The 25,245-nt window shown below is 55.6% G+C and overlaps 9 protein-coding genes across 10 annotated transcripts; 5 read left to right on the forward strand and 4 right to left on the reverse strand.

The window, feature by feature from the left end:
• Positions 1-1,950: 1,950 nt before the first annotated feature.
• IUM83_06352 (Amino acid/polyamine transporter) lies at positions 1,951-3,186 on the forward strand (the record flags this gene model as incomplete). The annotated part of the gene is made up of 1 exon (XM_067930551.1): positions 1,951-3,186. One exon carries the CDS (start codon positions 1,951-1,953, stop codon positions 3,184-3,186), a length of 1,236 nt encoding a protein of 411 aa, XP_067800331.1.
• A 7,179-nt stretch (positions 3,187-10,365) lies between these two features.
• Positions 10,366-10,740, reverse strand: IUM83_06353 (Amino acid/polyamine transporter; the record flags this gene model as incomplete). Its single annotated transcript, XM_067930552.1, has 1 exon — positions 10,366-10,740. The coding sequence occupies one exon, from the start codon at positions 10,738-10,740 to the stop codon at positions 10,366-10,368; it is 375 nt and encodes a 124-aa protein (XP_067800498.1).
• Positions 10,741-11,255: 515 nt separating this feature from the next.
• On the forward strand, positions 11,256-11,561 carry IUM83_06354 (Histamine oxidase; the record flags this gene model as incomplete). The annotated part of the gene is made up of 1 exon (XM_067930553.1): positions 11,256-11,561. One exon carries the CDS (start codon positions 11,256-11,258, stop codon positions 11,559-11,561), a length of 306 nt encoding a protein of 101 aa, XP_067800529.1.
• A 33-nt stretch (positions 11,562-11,594) lies between these two features.
• IUM83_06355 (Histamine oxidase) lies at positions 11,595-13,225 on the forward strand (the record flags this gene model as incomplete). Of its 2 annotated transcripts, XM_067930555.1 has the most annotated exons (2): positions 11,595-12,656; positions 12,746-13,225. In XM_067930555.1, 2 exons carry the CDS (start codon positions 11,595-11,597, stop codon positions 13,223-13,225), a joined length of 1,542 nt encoding a protein of 513 aa, XP_067800333.1. The 2 variants fall into 2 exon arrangements, with proteins under 2 accessions (XP_067800333.1, XP_067800332.1); XM_067930554.1 differs by having other exon boundaries at positions 11,595-12,782.
• A 1,340-nt stretch (positions 13,226-14,565) lies between these two features.
• IUM83_06356 (Cytochrome P450) lies at positions 14,566-16,149 on the reverse strand (the record flags this gene model as incomplete). The annotated part of the gene is made up of 1 exon (XM_067930556.1): positions 14,566-16,149. One exon carries the CDS (start codon positions 16,147-16,149, stop codon positions 14,566-14,568), a length of 1,584 nt encoding a protein of 527 aa, XP_067800501.1.
• Positions 16,150-16,271: 122 nt separating this feature from the next.
• IUM83_06357 (Cytochrome p450) lies at positions 16,272-17,813 on the reverse strand (the record flags this gene model as incomplete). The annotated part of the gene is made up of 1 exon (XM_067930557.1): positions 16,272-17,813. One exon carries the CDS (start codon positions 17,811-17,813, stop codon positions 16,272-16,274), a length of 1,542 nt encoding a protein of 513 aa, XP_067800530.1.
• A 387-nt stretch (positions 17,814-18,200) lies between these two features.
• IUM83_06358 (putative cytochrome P450) lies at positions 18,201-19,856 on the forward strand (the record flags this gene model as incomplete). Its single annotated transcript, XM_067930558.1, has 1 exon — positions 18,201-19,856. The coding sequence occupies one exon, from the start codon at positions 18,201-18,203 to the stop codon at positions 19,854-19,856; it is 1,656 nt and encodes a 551-aa protein (XP_067800531.1).
• Positions 19,857-20,050: 194 nt separating this feature from the next.
• IUM83_06359 (Alpha-1,2 glucosyltransferase/transcriptional activator) lies at positions 20,051-22,122 on the reverse strand (the record flags this gene model as incomplete). Its single annotated transcript, XM_067930559.1, has 10 exons — positions 20,051-20,176; positions 20,248-20,299; positions 20,374-20,452; positions 20,524-20,877; positions 20,945-21,081; positions 21,144-21,194; positions 21,264-21,376; positions 21,439-21,809; positions 21,872-21,923; positions 21,985-22,122. 10 exons carry the CDS (start codon positions 22,120-22,122, stop codon positions 20,051-20,053), a joined length of 1,473 nt encoding a protein of 490 aa, XP_067800346.1.
• A 732-nt stretch (positions 22,123-22,854) lies between these two features.
• On the forward strand, positions 22,855-25,236 carry IUM83_06360 (uncharacterized protein; the record flags this gene model as incomplete). The annotated part of the gene is made up of 1 exon (XM_067930560.1): positions 22,855-25,236. One exon carries the CDS (start codon positions 22,855-22,857, stop codon positions 25,234-25,236), a length of 2,382 nt encoding a protein of 793 aa, XP_067800367.1.
• Between the last annotated feature and the right edge of the window lie 9 nt (positions 25,237-25,245).

The following is a 25,245-nucleotide window of genomic DNA, read 5'->3' on the forward strand; positions in this document are numbered from 1 at the left end:
GTAGCTCGGAGCCCAACCGAACGGAGACGTAGTGCAGTTAATGGTGTCTTTGCCGTCTTTCATCGAGTGTTGGTATCGATTACCAGCTCCGCAGCCGAGTACCATCATACTGGTGCTGGAGACGACCACGGACTTGGGCGCTCGTGTCGGACATGAGCTAACGGCGACGAGGTGAGACCGTGGAGGTGACGCCGCACCGCCGGTTCCGGTGGGGGTTCTGGGTGGAGCTGACCCGACCGGCGTCATGCGAGGAGATATCGAGCTCCCGCAGATTACCAGGCACCGGAAGCGTACCACAATCGTCCCGGAGGACACTTTTCGCTGCTTTTGCCAGTCGACTAGCGGTGACGAGCGCGCCGTCGGCACCGCAGAGCCGGGCCCCGCGACAGAACCGCTGCGAAGGTGACGACGTTGAAGTTGCCTTGACCATCACCGAAACCGGCCCTAGCTGCACGATCTTCCTGGTACATGTAGGAACGGGTAGAGGGAAGAAGCGCAAGGTGTAGGCTACAGACTGGAGATGGAGAAGCGAGCGACCGAGCAACCCAGGTGGCGTCGGACATGGCATCGAATCGCTCCGTTCAATCCTTGGCAATCGACCTAGTCGAGTCCGCGCGTTACCAGGGCTTGCAGCGTACCATCATCTTTCCGCCGGGCTGCTTCGTGCGACTTGAGGCTACGAGGGCGAAGAATTACGCCGCAGCATAGCAACGTAGCTATATGCGGGTCGTGCTGCTTGGAGACCCCGTATTCGTCTCACTACCCGAGAGCACCGTCAGTCTGTCCCTTTGTTTGATGCTGCCTTGGTCGAGGCGTGAACTCAACAAGGGCGACTTTGCACTAAGATTCACTCTGCGTTGCTCCATACACTACCATTTCACATGGTAAACATTATAGCTGCGTCTGCATCAGTTGTGGTGTCAATTTCAAACAGGTAGGAGCTTCCCATGCCTTTTGCAGCAGATTATTCGCCTCAACCAGAGTTCTTCAGTGTTTGTTTTCACCGATACGCTGAAGCAGCCTCGCCGTTCTGGCCACGCATGTACTTTGCAGGTAGCAACAAACCAGATCCCCATCATCGATACGACTGATCAGTGCGAGTCGAGCATCGCTGATCGAACCGGCGATGCGTTTAAGTGTCAGAAACGAGTCCGGGGATTGCATCGCACATCGAGCTATGCCGCAGGCAGATCATCACTGTCTGCCGCTCGCCAGAGCTGTCGGGGGGTCCCTATTGGCGGCTTGCGCGGCGTCACCAACTAGCGGTAGAATCAATTTCATTATTACATACAAAGCGCAGCAGCGACATACCGAGCTCGCCGTAGACGTCTTATATCGCTGTCCTTGTCGTACCTGACTCGGTGGTGATGAAGCTTGTAGCTTGGCATTGGTGCCAAAGGCCAGCTTTGATATAAGCAACGAGTCTATCGACTCTTCTTTTCAACTTCGTCTTCCGTGACGCAGCCCCCCCTGCCAATCGGGTCCCCTTGATTTTGATCTGAGCCGCCCGAGTACGAGTGACGCACACCGACGCTCACTACCAGAGGTTGAAGCACGCATCTCGAAGAGCTGCACACCTTATCGTGCCTTGTTAAATCGCTTGTTTAGCTGTAATAAGTCTAGCCCCGCCTCAACATCAGTTTGCTTCAGCATCCGGTAAACCTCTCTTGCCGACTTTCACTTTTCAATTTGCCGGCGATCGACGTTAACCATATCTCCACAATGGCGTCGCCAGCGGTATATCCATCCGTCGATGGTCTTCTCACCACCGAAAATGAAAGTCATCGGTATGCCAAGACCCCGCATTTGTGGGCCCTCGGTGTCGGCACAGTCATTGGGGGCGAATTCTATGGGTGGCAATCCTCGCTGATCGCTGGCTTCAACGGTCTTTTCGTCATACTGGTGTTCGTGACGGTGCTGTATACGCTCCTCACCTTCTCCATCGCCGAAATGTCGGCGTCGATACCGTCGGGTGGTGGTCCGTACGTGTTTTCGCTTCACGGCATCGGCCCCAAGGCGGCATATTTCGCTGGGCTTGCCGAGACGGTCAAGGTTATTGCCACGGTTGCAACGACATTTTACAGCATTTTCCTGTACCTGGACGCCCTGTTTGGTCTGGACACCAACTACGGCCCGCTTTGGTGGATCGGCTTCAACGTTATCTTCATCTCACTCAACATCATGGGAGTCGAGGCCACGTTCCGAGTACAGGTCTTCGCTACTCTGCTTTCGACCATCATGTTGGTCATCTTCTACTGTGGTTCCTTCACCAAACTTGACTACACGACGTGGGTGGTGGAGCAGAATTGGGAGTGGACAAGCTGGAGCGACTCGATCCAGGGCATCTCGTTCGCGTTGTGGTTCTACTTCGGCATTGAAGAGCTACCGCTTGCTGTCGATGAGACCATTGAGCCGGAGAAGAATATCCCGCGTGGAATTATTTGGTCAATGGCGACGCTCGTGATCTTGGCCGTCCTCACGCTTGTGTGCCAATGCCTGATCTACCCGGGGGCTGCCGCCATGTTCGAAACCACAGCTCCGTTGGTGACCGGGTACAAAAGCGTATTCGGAGACAACAGCACCACCGCGGGGTTCATGTGGCTAACTGTGATCGGCATCATCTCCAGCACGCACTCGTTTGTGTATTGCATGAGTCGACTGGTGTACGCCATCGCGTGCGACGGATATCTCCCGCAGTTCCTCACGAAGGTCCATCCGACTCGCGGTTCGGCATACGCTGCTTTGATCACGGGAGGTGTCGTGAATCAGGTCCTCGCTATTATCCTCTTCTACATCGTCGGAATTGTAGACTTGGGGAGCGTGCTCATCAACCTCGCGCTGCTCGGGGCTCTCATCTCGTACTCGTTCCAGTTGGTGTCGTTCATCATGCTCCGTATCAACCAACCGGATCGCCCGCGACCATATCGCAGCCCGTTTGGAATTGCCGGTGCTGTGATTTGCCTGTTCTTGTGCCTGGTGTGCTTCGCCGCCATCATCTACAGCGGGGCATCCAGTAACAACTTCCTCATCGCTGTCATCACGGCTGTGATTTTGTTCGCAATCGGCACGGGATACTACTACAAGGAGGTTCTCCCGCGCCTGAACAGTGAAAAGTTCAACCAGATTTCGCCCAGGCCGTCCAAGAGTCTGCGCCAGAACCTCATGAGCATTCAGAGTAACGTGTAAGAAGTGTATTTTTTTTAGCAGAAGCAGTATGCTTTGCTACTGCATATAACAGTGAATGAAAAAATGGCTTGACGGAATCAACTTGGTACGTAATAATAGTCGACGAATTTTCGCACAATTTCAGTACGATACCTTACAACAGTTGTGTTTGCCTCGCCGTAACAGACTTATGCATATCACTTGGGATCCGCATCAATTGATCGTCTGTGCCTTGCTCGACTACGCCTCTATCACCGAGAACAGCTATTATATCGGCCCGTCGGATCGATGAGCCACAATGATAGTGGTGCGCAGTTTCAACTCCAGCAGTTGATCCAGCGATTCCTGCACCAACCTCACGCTTTCGGAGTCTAATGCACTGGTAGCTTCGTCTAAGAGCAGCACATCGACATCTCTCAAAATGGCGCGAGCAATCACAATTCTCTGCTTTTGGCCTCCAGATACCCGGGCACCGCATTCCCCGACGTCCGTGTCGAAACCGTCTGGGAAGTTGGCGATGAAGTCAAAGGCGTTTGCGCTTTTGGCCGCTTCAGTCACGTCTTCGCGGGTTGCGTTGGGCTTACCGAGTTTAATGTTGTCGGCGATGGTTCCTGAGAACAGCACAGGTTCCTGACTGACACGCGCAACTCTTTCGCGAAACCAACTGACGTTTAACTGTCGGAGATCCGTACCACCCAGTGTCACCTCCTCACTCAACGGGTCGTAGAACCGCTCTAGTGGTGCACTATACTTTTACCGCTTCCACTAGACCCAACAAGAGCTACAGGTTGGCCTCGACGAGCATTTAGAGTGAAGTCGCGGGTAGATTTCAAATTTGGAGCGTGATGGATATGTAAATCTCAAATTTTGGAACGTGATGTCCCCTTTCACACGCGTCAGTGTGAGTCCTGAAGACGACGCAGCATCGATCTCTGGGGCACGATCAATAATATTGAAGACCCTTCCAGCAGACGACTTGGCTGCAGCAGCAGCTGTGGTGTCTTGTGCTGCCATTCCAGCTGCAAACATGTTCAACATAATCACCATGAGAACGATGAAAGCGTCCTCAAATTTGACGGTTCCGTTCTCAAATACCAGCGATATAGAACAAGAACGCGAAGAACAGGGATGTCATCCCCAACGAAAACCCAAACGTCATTCCGCCGAGCAGGCCATCCTTGTTTTGTTGGAGATCTCCTGGCACTTTGTATATCTGGTGATAATACCGGTATCCTGTTTCATCTCAGGAGATGCCACAGTCCGGATTGAACTTATCGACTCATGCAGCAGGATTCCAGCGGCTGTATCCGCTACTTTATTTTTCTTGTTGGAAGCAGTACCGCTCATCTGCCGCCCTTGAATGTAAAATGCCAGCACCAAGATTAGACACGCGGCAGTATGACCAGCGTCATTTGCCAACTGTAGAGAAGCGAGGTACCCAGAGCTATGCTGATAGTCGTGATGTTCGCCAATCCGTGGTTAAGAGCTTCCAATGTCATAATATGTAGTGCAGCCGAATACGCCGCTAGTCGAGATACGAGAGCTCCAGGCGAACTTTCGGTCCTATCCAACCATCTGATTTCCTGCCGAAGCATCGCGCCGAACGTTAAACTCCTCACGCGTGCATTTAGTCGTTGTGGTGTAATTGCAAAACCAAAGTTCTGCAATGTGACAGAAAATCCAAACACAATTCTTAAGCCGATGAAGCCCAGAGACCAGTAGCGTGCGTTATGGAGCATCTCGTGCTTCGTGGGGGTGTACGTGTAAAAGAGCACGGTGATCTTCGTGAATATAAAACCCCACACGGGAAAAACTACCGCATATGCCACTGTCCCGGCAGTCCCGATCCCCCAAAACCTCCAGTCTCGCAATGATAGCATCCAAATCCTACGAGTTGAGACTGAAGATGGAGATTTCTCGGTTGTGATGTACTCAAATTCTTCTACGTTGCTGATGTCTTGGGCTTGGCAGGTTTGGTGAGCAAGTCCGACTTTCCTTCTTACTGTTCTTCAATACCGTGTAAAAAAGCTTCTCGTACTTCACGCTTCGTCGCTTGCACCTGCTCGTCTACTAAACGCCGAATTTGTCCGTCAGGAATATTCATCAGCTCATAACGGGAACCAACCTCCACGATAGCGCCGTCGTTGTGAACTGCAATTCGATCAGCATCTCGAATTGTCTGTAAATTATGCGCGATTGTGGTGGTGGTGCGCTTTGAGTGAGCTGTGAGACGAATCAAGGATTCTTTCACGGCTTGTTCCGACTCAGCATCAAGTGCGCTGGTGACTTCGTCCAGGATCAGGATAGAAGGGCTCTTTATGATGGCTCGAGCAATTGCGATGCGTTGCTTTTGGCCGCCTGAAAGTTGCGCTCCACGCTCGCCGACCTCAGTGGCGAAACCTTGGGAAATTCGACAATAAAGTCATGAGCGTTGGCCAGTTTTGTGGCTTCGATCACTTGGTCATCAGTTGCTAACGGTGATCCATGACGAATATTTTCCAAGATCGTTGTGGTATATTGTGTAGGCTCTTGGCCAACAAACCCAATCTGATGGCGCAACCACTTGACATTTAGATGTCGCAAGTCTTCTCCGTCGATTTCACTGAGCCTTGTAGCGGATCGTAAAACCGAGAGCGTCACAACGGTGCTTTTGCCGCTCCCGCTTGGCCCCACGAGTGCAATCATCTCGCCAACTTCAATTGATAACGAGTAGGTGCAACATATCTGTGTTTCGGGTGGCGAAGGATAAGCGAAAGTTACGTCACTGATATCAATTCGCCCCGAAACGTTTTCTGGTACTCCTCCTTCGCCACTTAGAGGATCGATCAGCGAAGACCTCTTGATGGTTTGGAATACTACGTAAGCTGCCACTTTCGCCGACGAAATCGCCCCTACGCTTGGCCCTGCACGTCCAAGCACCTTGGTGCCATTGATGATCGAAAAGAAAACCACCACGACTCGGCCGCCATCATGCAACCAGAGCCTACGCAATCCTTGCCATCAAGACGATCATTCGCAACTTTCACGGCGTCGAAGGACATGCCACACGCGTAGGTGCAAAACGCGACGAAATATATGACCCCAGTTCCCCAGCCAACCGTTAGACCTTTCTTGATGCCAGCTCGCGTTGTCATCACGAGGGAAGTGGCGTAAATGCCAGCAAAACCAACGCCAGCTCCCAGCCTTTCACGACCCCAATGACGATACCACTGAGTGCCATCGCGATGAAGTGGAGACCATCAACGAGTCTGCGGTCTATGCCCTCTTGGATGGCGATTGCGGCCTCCGTCACCTTAGTGAGTACAGACGAGGGCGTGAATAAGGAACGGGTGTCATCCTATAACCCCCAAAACCTAATGTTATGCAATTGTAGAGGGAAGAGCTTGAAGCACTGACATTGGCCATCGCAATTGGCCAGCTGGGCCTCTGCTGGGCGGGAAATTCGAATTTGTCACGAACAAGGTGGAGCGGCAAGCACGGAGAATGCGCCTCACCAAGCAGCCCTCTGTGCAATGCGCACCCGCGAGCCAACGTGGAGCCTCGCGACGCTAGGAGAATGGGCTCGGGAGAAGTTTGCGCTGGACAAGGCGCCGGGCAAATCGTCCGTCAAGAGGATCCTGGACAACGAGAGCTCGCTCAAGCGCATTGCGGTCGACTTTCGCTGCCGCAGGCGTCTATGGTGGCCCTGGACTCCAGCGATCCAACCCATGGACCAAGGTGTGATCGCGTGGATCAAGCGGCGTGTACTGCAAGACTGCGGCGAAGAGGCAGTCTGGAGACTGTGCTGCGAGCTGGTCCCCTTTGTAATCGAGACATCGGACGCAGTCACGTGGTGCAGCAACGCGTGGAATGCGCTGGACGCCGACACCATCAAATCTTGTTGGCGCCACGCCGGCTTATACGTGATCCGGACACAGATTAGTGGCATAATTAACTAAATCAAGTATTTTGTCCACATCAATGGCAATTTATGCCCTCTAATTGGCTCATACCACTTGAAAGTTGTTATATATCAGGCGTTCCTTATTCACGCCCTCGTCTGTATCTGCATTGGGTCGTTCAAGTCGAACCAGGTGGTCTCCATGCTCAAGACAGCTGGAACGAATTCACTCCGGATGCGTTTGGCTTGACGTGCGGCTGTATAGACCAGCAGGTCACTTGAAGGAAACCGCAGACGAACGCGGTAATGCCCACGTAGACGAAGTTGAGCACGACGTTGTTGATGTTTTCTGTCAGATCGGCACTGGGCTCGAGGGGTTGAACGAGTTCAAAATATCGCCTAGTAGCACGATCTGGATCGGCTGCGATAGCTCCAAGCGTTCCGCGTACGAGAAGAGTTCTCGCAGTGGAACCGTTTTGATTTCACCATTACTGGTTGTCGATGCTGGGGTAGTTTTGAAAGGCCCCGGATGTGTGATTATGTCGTCTTCATCTTTTGCTGAGACTGGTGACTCGACAGATGTGTAGACTGTCATTCTGCTGCTTCCTGCGATGAAGTAATTCTACACTGACACTCGATGTCGTTCTCTTCGGGTAATATCCGACGAGGTGCGGTTCTATGAGGCGCGGGTTTCATATCGGTCGCCGACCCCCTCATTGAAGTTGTTCGGGAAGTATCCATGCTGATGAGTGATTCATCGTCGCTGTTCGTGAACGTACATTTCTTGGCAAGAGAAAACATTTTTCTGGGAAAATGTTGGTTAAAATGGACTATGTGAAGTTTTACTGCGCAGTGTATTGCCGTGTTCTCCGTGAGCATTCTAGAGTAGACGATTTCCAACATGCCATCTTCCAGCAAGATATCCCCATTTCCACAAGCGGCTTGCAGCTCCGCCTGGCGTGGAAGAAGACTGAAGGAGGATAAAGTACAACGGCCTAAGTGCTGTACTAGCAGGGGAAATTGACGCGGCGTATATAATGTTATCCCTGTTGCGATGTGTCTTCGACGACGACGAAGGATACCTGAAAGCGGACTTCACTTCAAATAACGAGGACATCAAGATCTTGGTGTAGCTCAGTTCAAACCTGCTGGCGCTACGTAAATCTCTTCGCCCACGCTGTATATCTCTGTGTGTTCGGGTCTGCCATGCCTGAATTGAAGAGCGACGCCCAGTCGCGCATCGTCCTATTCCGCATTGTCTTCGCCAGCGTTATCGTTATCGTGCTACTCGCCCTTCCGCCTTGACCCCGCCTTCAGCAGGCTCAGCAATTCCATCACCCGCTGCATCGAGTAGCGCTGCAAGCAGCTCAACAGGACTAACCCACTCTAACAAACTCGACGACCAAAGCGACAAGGATATGCTGTCTCGGAAGGGGCTGGTCGCAAATGTGATCGATCAACTCGACCGACGTAGAGACGTACTTGTCAGGGGTCCACCGACCTGGACGAGATGCCAAAACGTTAGCGAGTTCCTCCTGCCTGAAGTGCATCCAACTTTGTTGTAAAGCATTTCCGTTTCATCCACCACGAGGTAGATCGTGCATTGTGAACCCCACTCCATATCATACGCCACTCCACAGCTTTGCTCGAACCAGGCCTCAAATGTTGCCGCCACACACACCTCGACCGCTGAAAAATTCGCAATTTTCTTTTGGCCCAGATTTCTCTTCACGCGCGCGATACTAACTCCGCCAACAATGGTTTGCCGGTCAGCGCTCTCTGTTCATCATCTTTCAACATTCGAGTGTTAATGTTTGCATTTTACCGCTTAACTCCCACGTACCGCTTTCGTATCCTGTCAATATTCCTCAGAATCTTGTGCCTGGTATCGAGTATTCGAACTTCACTCTGGGAGAGATCAAAGAGTATGTAGCTAAGTGGTTTAAAGGACGTGGGTGTCCTCAAGGGATGCCCTCGTCCAGTTTTGCTCGCGCTTTCAATTGCTGACCAGGAAGCACCGTCAGCTGAACACTTGTTTCATTTCGTTGAGCAAGGTTCCGTGCATTAAGATCACGCCTGCTATGTCGTCGTGTGTAGTTGTTGATAAGTTGGAAACTGAGGAGTTTTATTATCGTTGGCCTCGGCTAAGAGCACTTCCTCTCCATCAAGTCCCAATCCTTCTAGTCCAAAAGGTCCTATCTGTCGAGTAGCATCCCAGGGCACAACACACCGACGACGCTGTTCGAGGCTCTAAATGGCACAAACGCAGTGGAAAGGTTGAACAGGCTGGTTCCTGCACAGTTTGAGGTGCTCAAACGTTTTCTTTACACACTTTCCCGAGTGATCGATTTTACTGTTCATCGCGGTGATGCGAAAATCATTTTGTCATTCCGCAGCACCACCTTCGTCATCTCGGTGTTGTAGCATACAACAAAGAGCCCATCGTATGTTCCCAGATCTGAAGCAAGGAATTCCCGTGTATCAGTTGAATCCTGTCGAAAGTCGACCAAACAGTAGTCGCTCAACTGGAGCAACGCATTGAACTGCTGCGACAGAGCAACAATTTAGATGAGCGTTTTGGGGCATTGAGCTGCTGCGACAGAGCAACACCTTCGATGAGCCTGATGTCCGTTTTGTTGTTGACGGTGACTATACGTTGCTCCAGTTGAGCGACTACTGTTTGGCCGACTTTCGACTGATACACGGCTTCAGATCTGGGAACACAGGATGGCTCTTTGTTGTACGCTACAACGCCGAGATGACGAATGTGGCAGAATGACAAAGTGAGTTGGAACGTACGCGGATCACCTGTCGCTTGACGTTTATGGTACCAAGAACGCTTAGAGGCCCCCGAGTTGACGTACAATTGAGTTGGCAGTTATGTGGCGAGTGAGATCCAGGCCTACATGTTGGTTTTAATTTACTTAGTTCGTCCCTAAAAAATCAGAATGAGTTGAAGTGGGCCCGAACAATTGAAGCGTGCTCGGCTGGGCGTTTTGGCTGTAAAAGCTAACAATACTTGGAAGACGCCATGTAAGCATGCTGCAATGCTCGCTTAGAGAAAATGTAATGGTCAATGTCCCGACTCGAGGCTCAGGCTCTATGGGGCGCAGACTCACGTCCGTTGCAGCACTTCCCTCCCTTCTTAGAGCTGCTGGATGCGGGCGTTGTCAATACCTCACTGTGTTCAGGATCAAGCATCCTTTAACGGCTTGTTGGTGAATTCCCTTTGTGCTCATATTCCGAAATTTGATGTTACATGAATACTACTACTGGTGTGGAGGGGCAAAGCTCATAGCTACTGCTAGAAACTACACTTCTTACACGTTGCTTTGGATGCTCATGAGGTTCTGGCGCAGACCCTTGGACGGTCTGGGCGAAATTTGGTTGGCCTTTTCGCTCTTCAAACGCGGGAGAACCGACTTGAAGTAGTAGACGGTGCCAATCACGAATATGATGCCAGCCGTGATGACAGCGATGAGGAAGTGGTTGCTGGATGTCCCGCTGTAGACGATGGAGGCGAAACACACAAGACACAAGAACAGGCAAATCACAGCACCTGGAACACCGAATGGGTTACGATATGGTCGTTGACGATCCGGTTGGTTGATGCGGAGCATGATGAACGACACCAACTGGAACGAATACGAGATGAGAGCCCCGAGCAGCGCGAGGTTGATGAGAACGCTCCCCAAAGGGCTGCTTCTCCTTCGATTCCAGCCCGGATGCAGCGGATTTGCATCGAGTCAAGGCAACTTCAACATCCGTGTTCGGCCAACTTCGCAGCGGCTCTAGCTGCTGTCAGACCCGTATCGACTGGCAAAAGTGTATTGTGGTACGACGATCATGTCCTGCTTGACGCTCACCGGGTTAGCACCATACAGAACCCTCATCGGAACTTGCAGCACTACGTCACCTTCGACAGTCTCATAGCGTGCTGCTATATGTAGCTAGCAAGTACGCTCAAGTTTTATTACCGCCGCTCGGGTTCAGCTCGCCGATGATGGTACTCTATCGCCACGGGTAATCGATCCAACGGGACCGTAGACAGCAGGAAGGAGGGCCTTCATCAAATCGCCGCTTGCTACGATACGAGTCCGGTACACTTCAAGATACGGCTACTACTACATGTAGTGCGCGCTGCGGACACGCTGCCGGATTCACTTTCGGATTTACCGAGCACCGCGCATTCCCCAGCTCTACAACGCAGATGTGCTCTCACGCCAAGACGCCCGAGCTCAACGAAATTGCGGCTATTATCCACCCCCTCGACCCTATCACGGCTGCGGAGGTGCAGAGCATGAAGCAGATTGTCGACGAGGCTGGCTACGTCGGACCCAACTTCCGCTACTCGTACGTGATGCTGCGCGAGCCCGACCACAAGACGCTGGACGGTTGGAAGGCTGGCGACGACGTCCCCCGTGAGATCGGTCTGCTTGTGCTGGACAAGGCGAGCAACGTGGCGCGTGAGATGGTGGTCGACGTCCCGGCCCGCAAGGTCGTACACAACCACTAACTCGACCCCGCCACGGACGGCTGGGGCTCGATCCTGGACGAAGACTACGTCGCTGCTGAGACCATCACCAAGGCCGACCCGGGCTACGTTGCTGCCTTGGCCAAGCGCGGCATCACCGACTTGGGTATTGTTCGCCACCTCCCGCTGTCGGCCGGTGTGTTCGGCTATGAGGAAGAGGTTGACCGCCGAATGATTCGTGTACTGAGCTTCCTGGCGACTGAGAACACGCACTCCATGTTCGCACATCCGATCGACGGCATTGTGGCCCATGTCGACCTTGCTAACGAGCGAGTCATTCGCCTCATCGACACGGGCTACGACCACGTCCCGATCGAATCGGGCGACTACCTGGACCCGAAGCTGTCGGGCCCGATGCGCACGGACATGAAGCCACTGCGGATCACGCAGCCCGAAGGCGCGAGCTTCACGGTCAAGAACCACGTGCTCAACTGGCAGAACTGGGAGGTCCGCATCGGCTTCAACGGACGAGAGGGCCTCACGCTGCACGACATCTCGTTCAACGACCGCGGCACCAAGTGCCCGATCCTCAACCGCGCCGCCATCTCCGAGATGGTGGTGCCCTACGGCGAACCGCAGCCCACCCACGAGTGGCAGAACTACTTCGACGCGGGCGAGTACCAGTTCGGGCGCCTGGTCAACTGCCTCGTGCTCGGGTGTGACTGCCTCGGCAAGATCCAATACCTCGACGCCACCGTGGTGAACGACTTCGGCGAACCCGTGCTGCTCAAGAACGCCATCTGCATCCACGAAGAGGACTTTGGTACGCTCTGGAAGCATACGGATGTGTTCACCAATTCTGGCACGGTGCGTCGCCAGCGCCGTCTTGTCATCTCGTTCTTCGTGACGGTGGGCAACTACGACTACGGCTTCTACTGGTACTTCTACCTGGACGGCAAGATCGAGCTCGAGTGCAAGGCCACGGGCATCGTCTTCTCGTCGGGCCGTCCCGAGGGCGAGTACGATTTCGCCACGGAGATGGCGCCGCGACTCGGTGCGCCGTGCCACCAGCACTTGTTCGCTGCTCGGCTGGATGTGGCCATCGATGGCAACAAGTGCCACGTCGACGAGCTCGAGGTGCAGCGCCTGCCGATCAGCCCCGAAAACCCCGTGGGCAACGCCTTCAAGCGTGTGGCCACCCGTCTGAGTGTGAGAGCGACGCGCAGCGTGAGGCGGACAACAAGTTGGGCCGCGCTTGGTTGATCGCCTCGAGCGAGAAGCTGAACCGTCTTGGCAGACCGACGGGCTATGTCCTGTACCCCGAGGGCGCTCCGTTGCTACTGGCGGCCGACAATAGCTCAATCAATAAGCGCGCGCAGTACGCCACCAAGCACCTGTGGGTCACGCAATTCGCGCGTGACGAGATGTGGGCCGCCGGCTACACGCCAAACCAGCACCCGGGGTACTCGGGTCTGCCGGCCTACGCCAAGGCCAACCGATCGGTAGACGACGAGGACATCGTGGTCTGGCACACCTTCGGCCTCACGCACTTCCCTCGCGTCGAGGACTGGCCGATCATGCCCGTTGACTACGCCGGCTTCAGCTTCCGCCCGGACGGCTTCTTCGACCGCAACCCGACGCTGGACGTGCCGGATGACCCGAACGGAAAGGAGTTCTCGGAGAATTGCGAGTGCGAGTGTCCGTAAGCAGGTAGAGAGCTGAGATAGCTGCCCGATGTCGAAGCTACGTGTAGGTAGTGGTGCTTGGTGTTCATTTCCAAGTGCGTGTTTCATATTCAAAGTGAACGTCAATGACTAGCACGACCTTATTCCAGACCACTGCAGCCACTGCAGTAGTCTACTCGGAGTCAAGCGCGGTACGTGCCCGACGTCGTGTTACCGGTATTGACAGCAGGTCGACACAGCGACGTTTTAGCCACCGTACGGTAGTCGATGAACGCCAATATACTTAAATCTGAGTATTCAATACTGATTTCTGCGTAATATTAGTTTTCATTACCTGGAACGATGCCGAAGCCCGTGGTCTCTAACCAATACTACCGTAGTGTATGCTACGTGGTTAGAGCACGTTGAAACCGCACAGCCCCACGCTACTCCAGTTTCTGGTTTCGCTGGAAGTAGCGTGGCTTCTTTTAAATCGCTGTGAGTACACTACGCCTCTTTCCCATTGTCAGCAGCATCTTAGTCAAGGCACAACGAAATGAGATCCATGCGAGAATCTGTGCTATCTTCGCCACTAACTTGACCACGCTGTGACTTCTTCAACGGAACGTGCAATGAAGCCATACAGCATATAATTCGTGTCTTTCGCGAACTGCTTTTCGACTCCAACATAGAGTACCCATCGAAGTTTCCAGAACCAACTAGGCTCCAAAGTGCGCTCAACAATTCGAGAGGACTACCTCTGCAGTTCCTCCAACATCGCGATAATCTCGTGCATCTCCACTTTATGTATGTCAATCCCAAAGCCTACACAATACTCCTTGTCCAAGAACGTCCTAGCTGCCTCAACGATCAGGGAATTCTTGCCGAACGCCTCGTATTGAGTCTTTTGAACACCCTCGAACACTGCAGGTGTGCATACAAACAGGGTAGGAGCCTTGCCGATAACATGGATGCACCAGGGTTTACCTTCATACTTGCGGCAGTTGCTGAGAGGCCAGTCGTGGAAGCGCCCAGACAGCTGAACGCGTGCCATGAGTAGGATAGCGTATTTCCCAAGATAAGAAGGTAGTGGGTAGGTGAAGCACAACTCGAGCTTGAGCTGAGGGAGACGCTAACTACACTAGAACGAGAACCAAGCCCATCATCCCAATGGCCGCAGGCGACGGCCATGTTTTGTCAGCAATTCCATGCCCCGACACCATTTTCCTAAAATGTGAGAGAAGTTTGTTCAAACTGCCACAGCTTTTCAAAGCAATCGCGTTCTTCGGGAACCACCCGACAGTTAGATTTGATAAGACCGTTAGCATGATGTCTACACACGAGACAAACGACCGGTCTCACATCTCTTTGGCTTTCTCAGCTCAAGTTTTGGGTCGAGACACGACGACGTCAAGCGGACCTTTGATCTGCAACGTGATTGACGAGCGGTACGTGAAGTCGAATGGATCTCTCACCGTCTTGAAGTCAAACTGGCTCAGGAGCTTGGCGAGTGAGATTTTGATCTCGGCCAGAGCGAACTTCATGCCCAAGCACACCCGAGGTCCGCCGAGAAATACACTGAATTTGAACGGCGACATCACCTTGATCTTCCCCGTGGCAGGATCGATCCAGCGTTCCGGCTTAAATTCACCAGCGTCTGGACCCCACACCGTCGTCATGCGGCCCATAGCGTAGTGAGGCATCACTACCCGCGTGCCAGCTCTAATGCAAGTGCCTTCATACAGACGAACATCTCTCGTAGCCGAGCGGCCCGTGATCGCAACAACAGGGAAGAGTCTCAACGTTTCCTTGATAGTTGCCTCGAGGAAGACAAGCTGTTGGATGTTTTCCATGGTGGGAGCGCGCATTTTGCCACTCACGAGATCGGGCAACTTGTTTTTGAGTTCCTGACGCACGCGATCCAAGACTGTTGGGTATCTGTTCATCATCAAGATCACCCACGACATCGATGTCGCGGTGGTCTCTCGCCCAGCAGCCAGAAAGCTGACGACGAAGTCGCGCATCAACTTGAGGTCCTTCTTCGTGTGCACTCCCTTCGTGTACTCGACTTTGGACTTCTCGATAAACAACGAGATCAAATCTTTTCGCGTGCTTGCATGAGTTCCTTGGTTCTTCTCCTCAATCGAGCTCGACATCACGCTGTAGATCATATCGTCCAGTGTCTTCACGTCTTCGGCTAACTGTTTCTCCGGTCCAACGTTCAGCCAGCGCAGCAGTTTCCAGTACCAAATGGGCTGCTGGATTCGCTCCAGCATGCGCACCGACATGCGGTCAAACGCATCGAGCAGCTCGGCGTTCCGATCAGACTCCACACCATGCAGATCAACGTCGAACCCCACTTTGGCGAAGACGTCCATAGTGTACAAGTCCAGCAGCCGCTTCATGTTTACGGCTCGGTCCGCCTCGCTCTCCTTCTTGCAGATCTCATCGAGACGCTTGACCAGCTCCTCGCCTTTCTCGGGAACGACCACCTCCATGGCATACTGCAGCATCTGCGAGGTGAACAAGTGGCTCGCCGTCTTGCGCTGGTGCTGCCACAGCGGCCCACTGATAGCGAAGATGCCCTGGCCCAGCACGTCGTACATGGCTTCCGAGACAAAGGGGCTCTTGTCGAACGCGTCGAACTGGGTCTTCTGGATGTCTTCGAAGGCTTCGGGGCAGCAGACAACGACGCTGGGGGTCTTGCCCAGCATGCGGAGACACCAGGGCCGGCCCCGGAACTTGCGGCAGTAGTCGAGGGCCCAGTCGTGGAACTTCCCCGACCGCTGCGCGCGGACGATCTCCAACGTCCCGCGCAGCACCGGGATATCTCCCTCGGGAGTCGGCAGGTGCTTCACCGCTCGATCATGAGCCGACGGCACCGCCAAATACACGAGCAAAAGCGCCACGCAGGACGCGGCTACCGATGCAGGCGACAGTAGAGCCGTTAGCGCCTCCAGCTTCATATCGTTCAACGGTCGAGACGACAAATGAGACCAACAACCCAACGTGGGGTCAGAAGTGGTCGGGTCCGAACACTTCAACTTGGATATCACAACAAAGTCTCGCCTCAGCTCCTCTACGCCTTCTACGCCTGCGCTCTAGTGATCGTGACGTCTACGGGGCCTTTGACCTGCAAGGTGACGGACGGCACGTACGTGAAGTCCTCTGGGTTTTCCACGGTCTGGACGTCGAACTTGCTGAGGACCGTGGCCAGCGTGATCTTCATCTCGGCGAGGGCGAAGCGCATGCCCAGGCACATGCGCGGCCCCGCCAGGAAGGCCGTGAACTTGTACGGCGACACGCGGAGCAGTTTGCCCGTGTCGGGGTCAATCCAGCGCTCGGGCTTGAACTGCTCGGCGTCTGGGCCCCACACCGTCTCGAGGTGGCCCATGGCGTAGTGCGGCAGGATGACCCGCGTGCCAGCCTTGATAAAGGTGCCGTTGTAGAGCGTCGTGTCTTGACTTGCGACGCGCTGCATCGCCGGCGCCACCGGGTTCAGGCGGATGCACTCGCGGATGGCCGCTTCGAGATTGACGAGATCGTCGATGTCCTCCATGCTGGGCGTCTCGGTATCGTCGAGACCGAGTCTTGGCATCTTGTCGGTGAGCTCGCGCCGCACTTTGTCTAGAGCTTCTGGATGGCGGTTCATCTCGATGATGAACCAGGTCATCGTGAGCGATGTCGAGTCGCGTCCAGCGAATATGAACACCATGGACATGTCCCGCAGCATGACCGGGGTCATCTCCGTGTGGTCGTCGTCAGCGTACTCGACGCTCGCCTTCTCCAGGAAGAGCGAGACGAGGTCCTTGCGTCCGCTGCCTTCACGCTTGTTTTTCTCATCCAGGTTGCGGTGGATAACGTCGTACACCACGCCGTTGATGAGCTTCATGTCCTCAGCCATTTGCTTCTCCGCGCCGACGTTGAGCCAGCGCGCGAGCTTCCAGACGCACATGGGCTGCTGGAAGCGCGCCATGATGCGGCGTGATGCGCGCTCGAAGGCTTCCATGAAGGCGCAATTGCCGCCAGTCTCCAGGCCGCGCAGCTCCACGCCGAAGCCGATCTTGGTGAAGATGTCCATGGTGAAGAAGTCGAGTACGCGTTTGATGTTGAGTGTCTCGCCACTGTCCGCCGCCGCCTTCAACTTGGCGGCTAACAGCACGCTGTGCTCGCGCACCACGTTCTCCATGGCGTTCCGGATCATGTTCATGGAGAAGAAGAGGCTCGCAACCTTGCGCTGGTGCCTCCACTTGCTGCCGTCGACCGTGAAGATGCCGTCGCCCAGCAGGTCGTGGGATATCTCAGCGACAGCGGCGCCTTTGACGAACACGTCGAACTGGGTCTTGAGCACGTCCTCCATAGCTTCGGGCGAGCTCAGGACCACTGCAGGGGGTCGACCCAGCACCCAGACGCGCCACGGTTGTCCGCCATGCTCCCTGCACTGCTCCAGGATCCAGTCGTAGATCCGCGCTCGCTGTCTGACCGTCAGGTCCAGCGTGTTCTTGAGCACTGGGAGCGTGCTGCGAGGTGTCGGCAGCTCGCACACCGCTCGATCCTGCTCGGTCGGAGAGGTGAAGTAGGCTATCGCTGCCGCAACCAAGGACGCCGCGATGGCGAAAGGCAGCACCATGCTCGACAAGACGGCGACTGTAACGATCAAGCACAAACCAGGGAGGCATGGTATCCCTCGCACGGGTGACACAACTGAACCGAATGGACTGTGGGCATCACGCGAGGCGATGCTTGTCTATGTGTAATGTGCTCTACGGCGATGAAGGTGCTCCAAAGAGAAGAACGAGCGGCATTTGAAGAAGGACACATGTTGTTGGTTTCCAGGGAATGCTACGCCGGGTGACTACGAGGCTTTTGTTCCGGGTTGACGCATGTTCTACCTTGGAAGGTTCGGCGGGACGATGGCGTCCGACGCCGCGTCGGGGTGCTGGAAGCGCGTCGAGATTGCTTTTATCACTTGCCAATTTGCCTCGTTCCAAGCTTCATCTTTGCCACGTCATTCGCTATGTGGGGTCCGCTCGAGCTGGCGTTGAACGTGTCGCCGACTTCGTGGGGCGTTTTGGTGTGCTCGCTGCTGCTGGGGTGGTGGTTCTTGTCTTCGAGAAAGCAAGCGCGAGCGTTGTCCAAGTTCGCTCGCCCTGCGTCGACTCTTCCGGTGCTTGGGAACACGCTGGACCTCATGTTCCAGCACCGACACGATATCCACGACTGGATGCTCGAAGAGTGTCGACGGTGTGAAGGACGACCATGGGTTCTCGCTGCTCTTGGTAGCCCCACAACGGTGGTGCTCTCGGACGTTGAAGCGTTCGAGGATGTCTTGCATCGCAAGTTCGATAACTTCGGCAAGTGCAGTGCGTGGCTGGTTAGCGACGTGTTTGGCGACGGCATTTTCGCAGCGGACGGAGTGTCGTGGATCCACCAGCGCAAGACTGCCAGCCATCTCTTCTCGCTGCACATGATGCGCGAAAGCATGGAGCAAGTCGTTCGCGAGCAAGCTACGGTCTTGTGCGAAACACTGCTGGCGCACTGTACGAGCAGCCAAACCAGCGCTTCGACGCAGCAAGGCATTCCGGTTAACCTCAAGTACACCATGGACTGGTACGCGACCAATGTATTCACGCGCGTGGGCTTTGGCGTCGACATGCACTCGCTGTCGAGCCAAGAGCACAACGAGTTCTTTTGTGCGTTCACTCGCCTGCCCATTGGCATCCATCGCCGTGTTCAACAACCTGGGTGGCTCTGGAGACTGAAGCGAGCCCTCGACATGGGCGATGAGAAGCAGCTAAAGCTTGACATGAAGCGTGTCGATGGAGTCATCTACCAAGTGATCTCGCAGTCCATGTCGTCGAAATCCGATGCCGCCCCCGCCAATCCGCAGCGCCTCCCTGACTTGATATCGCTCTTCCTCGCCAAGGAGACCAACGAGTACCGGGATCGTGACTCAACCCAAGAAAACGGATCTGCGGCCACCTGCCGTGTGGAGACCACGCCAAAGTTGATCCGAGACATGGCGTTCAACTTCACTGCTGCGGGCCGAGGAACCACGTCGCAAAGTCTACAGTGGTTCATCATCATGATGAATCGGTACCCGGACGTCGAGATGAAGATCCGCGAGGAACTTCTGGCAAAGTTACCACAACTTTTTGAAGAGGACAGCACCCCTCCCACCATGAATGATGTCCAGCAGCTCGTCTACCTGGAAGCCGCCATCAAGGAAAGTCTGCGCCTGAATCCTGTGGCTCCACTCATCGGCCGCACTGTAACGCAGGATGTCGTCTTTAGTGATGGGATGTTCCTTCCGTGTGGAACGCGTGTGGTGATCCCCACGTTTGCTGTCGCTCGATTGCAATCTATCTGGGGGGAAGACGCTGCCGACTTCAAACCTGAACGCTGGATTGACCCCCAAACGCGAAAGCTGCGGGTCATTTCGCCGTACAAGTTCTTGGTGTTCTTGGCCGGTCCAAGGTCGTGTCTGGGAGCTAAATTGGCCATGCTCGAGTTGAAGGTTGCGCTCGCGTCAGTCTTGAGCAAGTTCCACCTTCGAGTGATGCGAGACCCCTTTGAAATCGGCTACGACGCCTCCATATCGTTGCCTGTGAAGGGCGACGTTCTAGCGATCGTGGAAGCCGCTGAGGTGGGGCATTTAGCGGGTGCTGCCTAGCGAAGACACCGGGATACATCATCTGTTGCTGAACATCCGAGTATACGCACTGCATTGGTAGAAACCTAGGAGCACAACATGCATACTTTCACGTCGTCATATGGTTCAGTTTTTTTGTTTGTGTTCAACTCCATCGACATCTCGACGCTAACCTCACAACACTATGGCCAATTATCCTGTAGCTGTAGTGTTTGTTACCACATGAATCGCGCCGTGGACCCATCGACCCACTCATATGGGCGATACACGAAAATGTACAGAGTCAACGCATTGACAACCATATAGGCAGTAACTACTACCCATTGATGGAAGGCAGATTGCTATAGCATGGTACATCATCGAGGAAAATGTGAGTAGTTTGACCGAACCATAGCAAGGAGTAGAATCGTACGTTGCTCGTGTTCAGGTGGAGGATAATAAACGGAACGCAGTAGTACCGCGGCCTGTAAAGAAGCAGCATGGGTAAGTGCAATTTGAAAACTACAGTAGTGAGAGGATATTGCGTCAATGAACGCACTCGACAAGCGGCGATGGAATGAGAACCAAGTAGACAGCAAGCGCGTACACAAGTTTCCACAACGGCGAGCGTCTTTGACCTGCAGGATATATCGACAACAAAACAATGAGCAAACTTCCTCCTTCTCGTGAACTGGTCACAAATGCATACCCAGGTCATTCCAGCATCGCCAGCCGAAAAGGAGGTATGCTGGGGTCGGGAGGAACTTGGCGAATTGGTGCTTCAGAAAGAACTTCCGCCACACGTAGAACGTGTAATGACGGTTGTCTGCAAGCATGAACTTGTGCACAGGGCTGAAGCGGTAAATGATGCTGATAGTCGCTGCGACCACGAGCAGGATAAACATGACGCCCCGCAACGAAGTAGCATTCCGGCGAACTGACCCAGCAAACCTCCCCAGCTGGACAGGCGCAATAAGGCTAAGGCCGAAGCCCGAGGCTGCCACTACGATGAAGTACAACACCTGGGCTCCGTGGAACGTTACCTCGTGATTGGATTTGTCACCTGATTTAGGACAAAGTTAGCGCTAATTCACACAGCAACAAAGCAGAGAGCAGTTGGCCTCGCTTACCAACAACAATGCCACCGTTTGTCAGAAGGAAACCCACAAAACCCGCCACAATCACGACAAAAGGCCAGACAATTTGAAGAATAGACGGCAGGTTGGTAACGACAACGCTGACGAAGTTCAGAAAGACGCGAAGAGAGCTTCATACGCCACATAATAACGTCAGTCGCCACCCACACCATATTCAAAGCGTGCCACTCACCTGTGCGTGGTTGTCGAAGTACCAGCACCATTTGCATCGTCTTTCAGCGACCTGCACCAACACAGCGTCGACATTAATGGAAAGTCCCGTATTGAAGCAGCTACAGCACATGCAACGCACCCATAGATGAACTTGGAGTGCGCCAGCTCCACGCATCGAACCACGACCGTGCCGGCGACAAACACCACCCAGACAATATTCGTCTGGCGGAACAGCACCGCCACTGCACCACTCTACCCAACGCCACACAACGTCAGAAACCCCTCCCACCACAACCTGCAAGTATCTCACTCACCATCGCGCTGAGCATGAAGCTACCCCTCGCCGGCGGGTACTGCAGCAAGTCTACCTTTTCCGCCAGCAGCGTCATCAGCAAGACGAAGAACGTCGCTCCTCCGTCCGTGTAAAACAGGAACGCGAAGAAAAACAGCGGTGGGAATACCGCAACCCGCAGCGCGTGCAGCAGCGCGTTGGGGTCTCGCGGGGTTACGTGGCGTCTCAGCAGCACACACAACGCCACATTACCCAGTGCGAACAGCACGTTCACACTGCGCAACACCGACACGGAGCAGAACTCTCCCAAGCCCAATGACGCCGCCACTTTGGCGTACAGCGTTGACACCAAGTAGAGACCTGGGAATGTCGTGATCTTTGGGTCCCACTCGTCTATAAAGCAGCATAACCGGTCAGTAGTACACTCAGCCTCATTGCCGTAATTGAGCACACACCGTAGCGCCCCTCGCAGTACTTTTGGGCCTGCGGGATGTGGAAAATTTCGTCCTGCAGACGAATGACACAGTCAGAGAGGGGAGTAGGGCGACAAAAGCGAGGATATCTCTACCATGTAGGGCTCCGGGACGGCGAGGTTCACTGCGTTCAGTAGCCAGGCGAAGAGCAGTCCTAGGGCAGCTAGCACAGGCAGCATAGAGGGCTGGGGACGCGGCAGGACGGCGCCATCGCGAGCAGCTCGGGTCGCCATGCTCGTCGGTTGTGGCGCACGCGGATTGGCTGGAAATGGTGTCTTGAAACTGTCCACCTTGAAACTGTCCTCATTCAATGAGAGGATGCCGAATGAGAGGTTTATTATGACAGAAGGAAGGCTGCCCGCCCGGTTCAGCTGTTATACCACGCCGGCGTCCACGTTGATGTGTGGGTCCCATACGACTCCAGTCGCTTCTCCCCTAGCGCGGAGACGACGTGGCCGCGCTCACGCGCACAGAACGCCGCCGTGCGACGACACTGCAGTCATAATGTGTGTGGGTTCTCGCGCAAGTGCACGCTTTTCTCCGCGCGGGGCGTTTCCACAGGCTCGATCTCATATCCGTAACGCACCGTCCCCCTCCGCGGTCTCCCGCTCGCCATTGCACGTTTTATTACCCGACGCGACTGGTCCCAAATACGGTAGCAGCACCCCCGTCTCGCTATAAAATCCGTGAAATCCCCGCTCATCACGAATACCCTCTCTCGCTAGAATACCGCACAACAAACACTCCATACACAACACGCGTACCACAAACGCGGCACCCCTCCTGCTCACGAATTTTCCCCCGAAACGTGGTTTCCCCTGCATGAGTGTTCAGGGGTCCCCCGGGCGCAAAAACGGAAGCTTTCATCCAGCGGCGACAGGCAGTCACTACCCAAGCGTCCGCCTCGCGCCGAAGCTAAAGCCCCACGCTGCCCAGCTTCAAGCTGCAAAGCCCCCAGCGCTCGGATGCCGGCCCGCCCCGCGTCCGCGCCGGGCTCCGCGTCCGCGCCGGGCTCCGCGTCCTCGAGCCCCGGCGGCGCGGCAGCAGCATCAGCCGCCACGTCCAGCGGCTTCTCGTCCGCGCCCATCAACCCCGTGGTGGCCAGCAGCCACAGCCGGCGCCACAAGGGCGGCGAGAGCTGGCGCGGAGACTCGCAGAACGAGAACGCGGCCAACAGCGCCGACTCGCCCAGCAGCTCCGGCACGCAGGACGAGGACATCCGCTCCAAGGGCCCGCGGCCCTCGTCCGCCGGCTCGCAGGCCAGCGCCAAGGACAAGGACGAGCAGCCCCAGGCGCAGAACCAGTCGCTGCCCTCGCTGTCCTCGGGCAGCGCGGCGCTGCTGCAGCTGCGCAGCAGCGGCAACTCGCCCCCGTCCAGTAGCAACAACAATAATAACAGCAACAGCAACAACAGCAGCAATGCGGAGGCGAGCAAGCTGCCGCCGCAGAGAGAGGCCAACGCCAACGCCAGCGCCAGCGCGCAGGGCCAAGCCGCCGCCTTCCAGCGCGCCGCCCGGGCCGCGCGCGAGGAAGGGAACCCGCTGATCCCCGACGAGGACATGGACGGAGACGACGACGGCCCCGGAGACGCCGAGGACGAGGACCCGTCCGCGCCGCCCTCGCCGCACGACGCGCGCGACGTGCGCATCATGTTCCACGGACGCGAGGTGTTCGCCGAGGACCTCATCGGCCTGCGCGTGGCCAAGACGTTCGCGGGCCACGGCCGCTTCCTCGGCCAGGTGGTCAAGTTCGACAAGCGCGCGGCGCTCTACACGGTCGTCTACGCGGACGGCGACGCTGAGGACCTGACAGTGGACGGCACGCTGCAGATCCTCATCCAGGACGAGATCGAGCGCGCGGATCCGTCGCAGCCCCCGCCGGCCATCTCGCTGCTGCTCAAGAAGAGCGAGGGCGGCGCGTCGCCCGCCAGCCCCGACACGGGCGACTTCATGATGCCGCCGCCCAGGCAGGCGCCGCGCCGCGCGCGCATCCAGGTCAGCGAGCGCGAGGCCCAGTTCGTCGTCAGCCTGTTCGAGAACCATGCGCTGCCCAGCCTGGTGCGCCAGGGCTGGCGCGTGCAGACCAGCACGTCCGGGAGGGGCGAGACGCGCTTCGTGGCGCCCAGCGGCGAGATCTTCCCGTCCGCGCTGGACGTGGTCGGCTACATCGCCTCGGAGAACGAGCTGCTGACCGCGTGCTTCCCGGCCAACGTGCACTCGGCCATCCTGTCGCTGCTGCCCCGTGAAGCTGCGGCCGGCTCCGCTGCCTTCACAGAGACTGGAAGCAACCACGGAAGCACTGGCAGCGGATCCAGGAAGAGAACGACGTCAGACTCGCCGAGCACCGAGCAATTTGACGGCAAGCGGACGCGACAGGCGCGCGATGACGCGTACGGAGCCGCTGGAATCCCCATGCGACGCGGTGGTGAAACGGCGCTGTACAGACCCGAGGACCTTGATCGACGTGCAGAGGCTGCCAGCAGGATCTCCGCTTATCGCGGACAAGGCATGGGGGGACGCATTCGCATGTCCGGTGACCGTTTTGTCGGCGGCGAGACGACAAGTGAAGCTCGCATCCAAGCTCCACCTGAGCTGAGAGGGTATCGCGGGCGAGCTTCCAGCCGCGATTCCACGTTGGAGAACCCGTTCTCCTCTCGTTGGTCTGGCGTTGAGCCAGTCTCCGGCCGTGCAGAATCGGCCGAGTACGCACGCCGCTTTGCCGACTCACCTGGTTGGCGAGAACGTGGCGACGCATTTCTGTCAGACCGCCAACTCGAGGCACACCCTCGCAACCGCATACGTGCGGAAGGCCGGTACATCCATCGGTTGAGTGGGCGTAGTGCACCTCAAAGCGCCGAAGGATCTGCGGGCACTCCTACTGGCTATTACCGGGATTCGACGGGCTCCTCTCCTGGTGGTCAAGCGAGTCCTATGCCGGGCGGTCTAGGATATGCCCAGTACCCTACGATGCGAGCAAGAGCTGCGGATTACAGCCGAGCAACGGCCGCGCCCCGAGTTTCACGCGAGACGGCAAGCTTCATGTCTCCAACTGACACGCTCGGTGCTAGTGCAGCATTCTCCATGGTAGATGTTGATCGCATCTCGAGTTCGCGACCTGGAAGTGCTCATGGGGAACAGCCGCGTGGCCGCTCTCCACGACAGGCTGAAGCTCAGCAGGCATACCCTCAACACCACCGCCGCACCAACAGTGGCCACAGTTACCACAGCCAGCGTGGCAGTGAAGGCCACTACGTCGCGGAAGCCTCAAGTGGAAGTCAGGGAGAGCAGCACAAATCCAGTGCTAGCGGTACAACCAGCGCCACCAGCCAGCAGCAACAACATGAGTAGCCTCGAGCC

Source organism: Phytophthora cinnamomi (genome assembly GCF_018691715.1).
Source record: "Phytophthora cinnamomi strain GKB4 chromosome Unknown Contig1, whole genome shotgun sequence".
In the NCBI taxonomy this organism is placed as follows: domain Eukaryota; phylum Oomycota; class Peronosporomycetes; order Peronosporales; family Peronosporaceae; genus Phytophthora; species Phytophthora cinnamomi.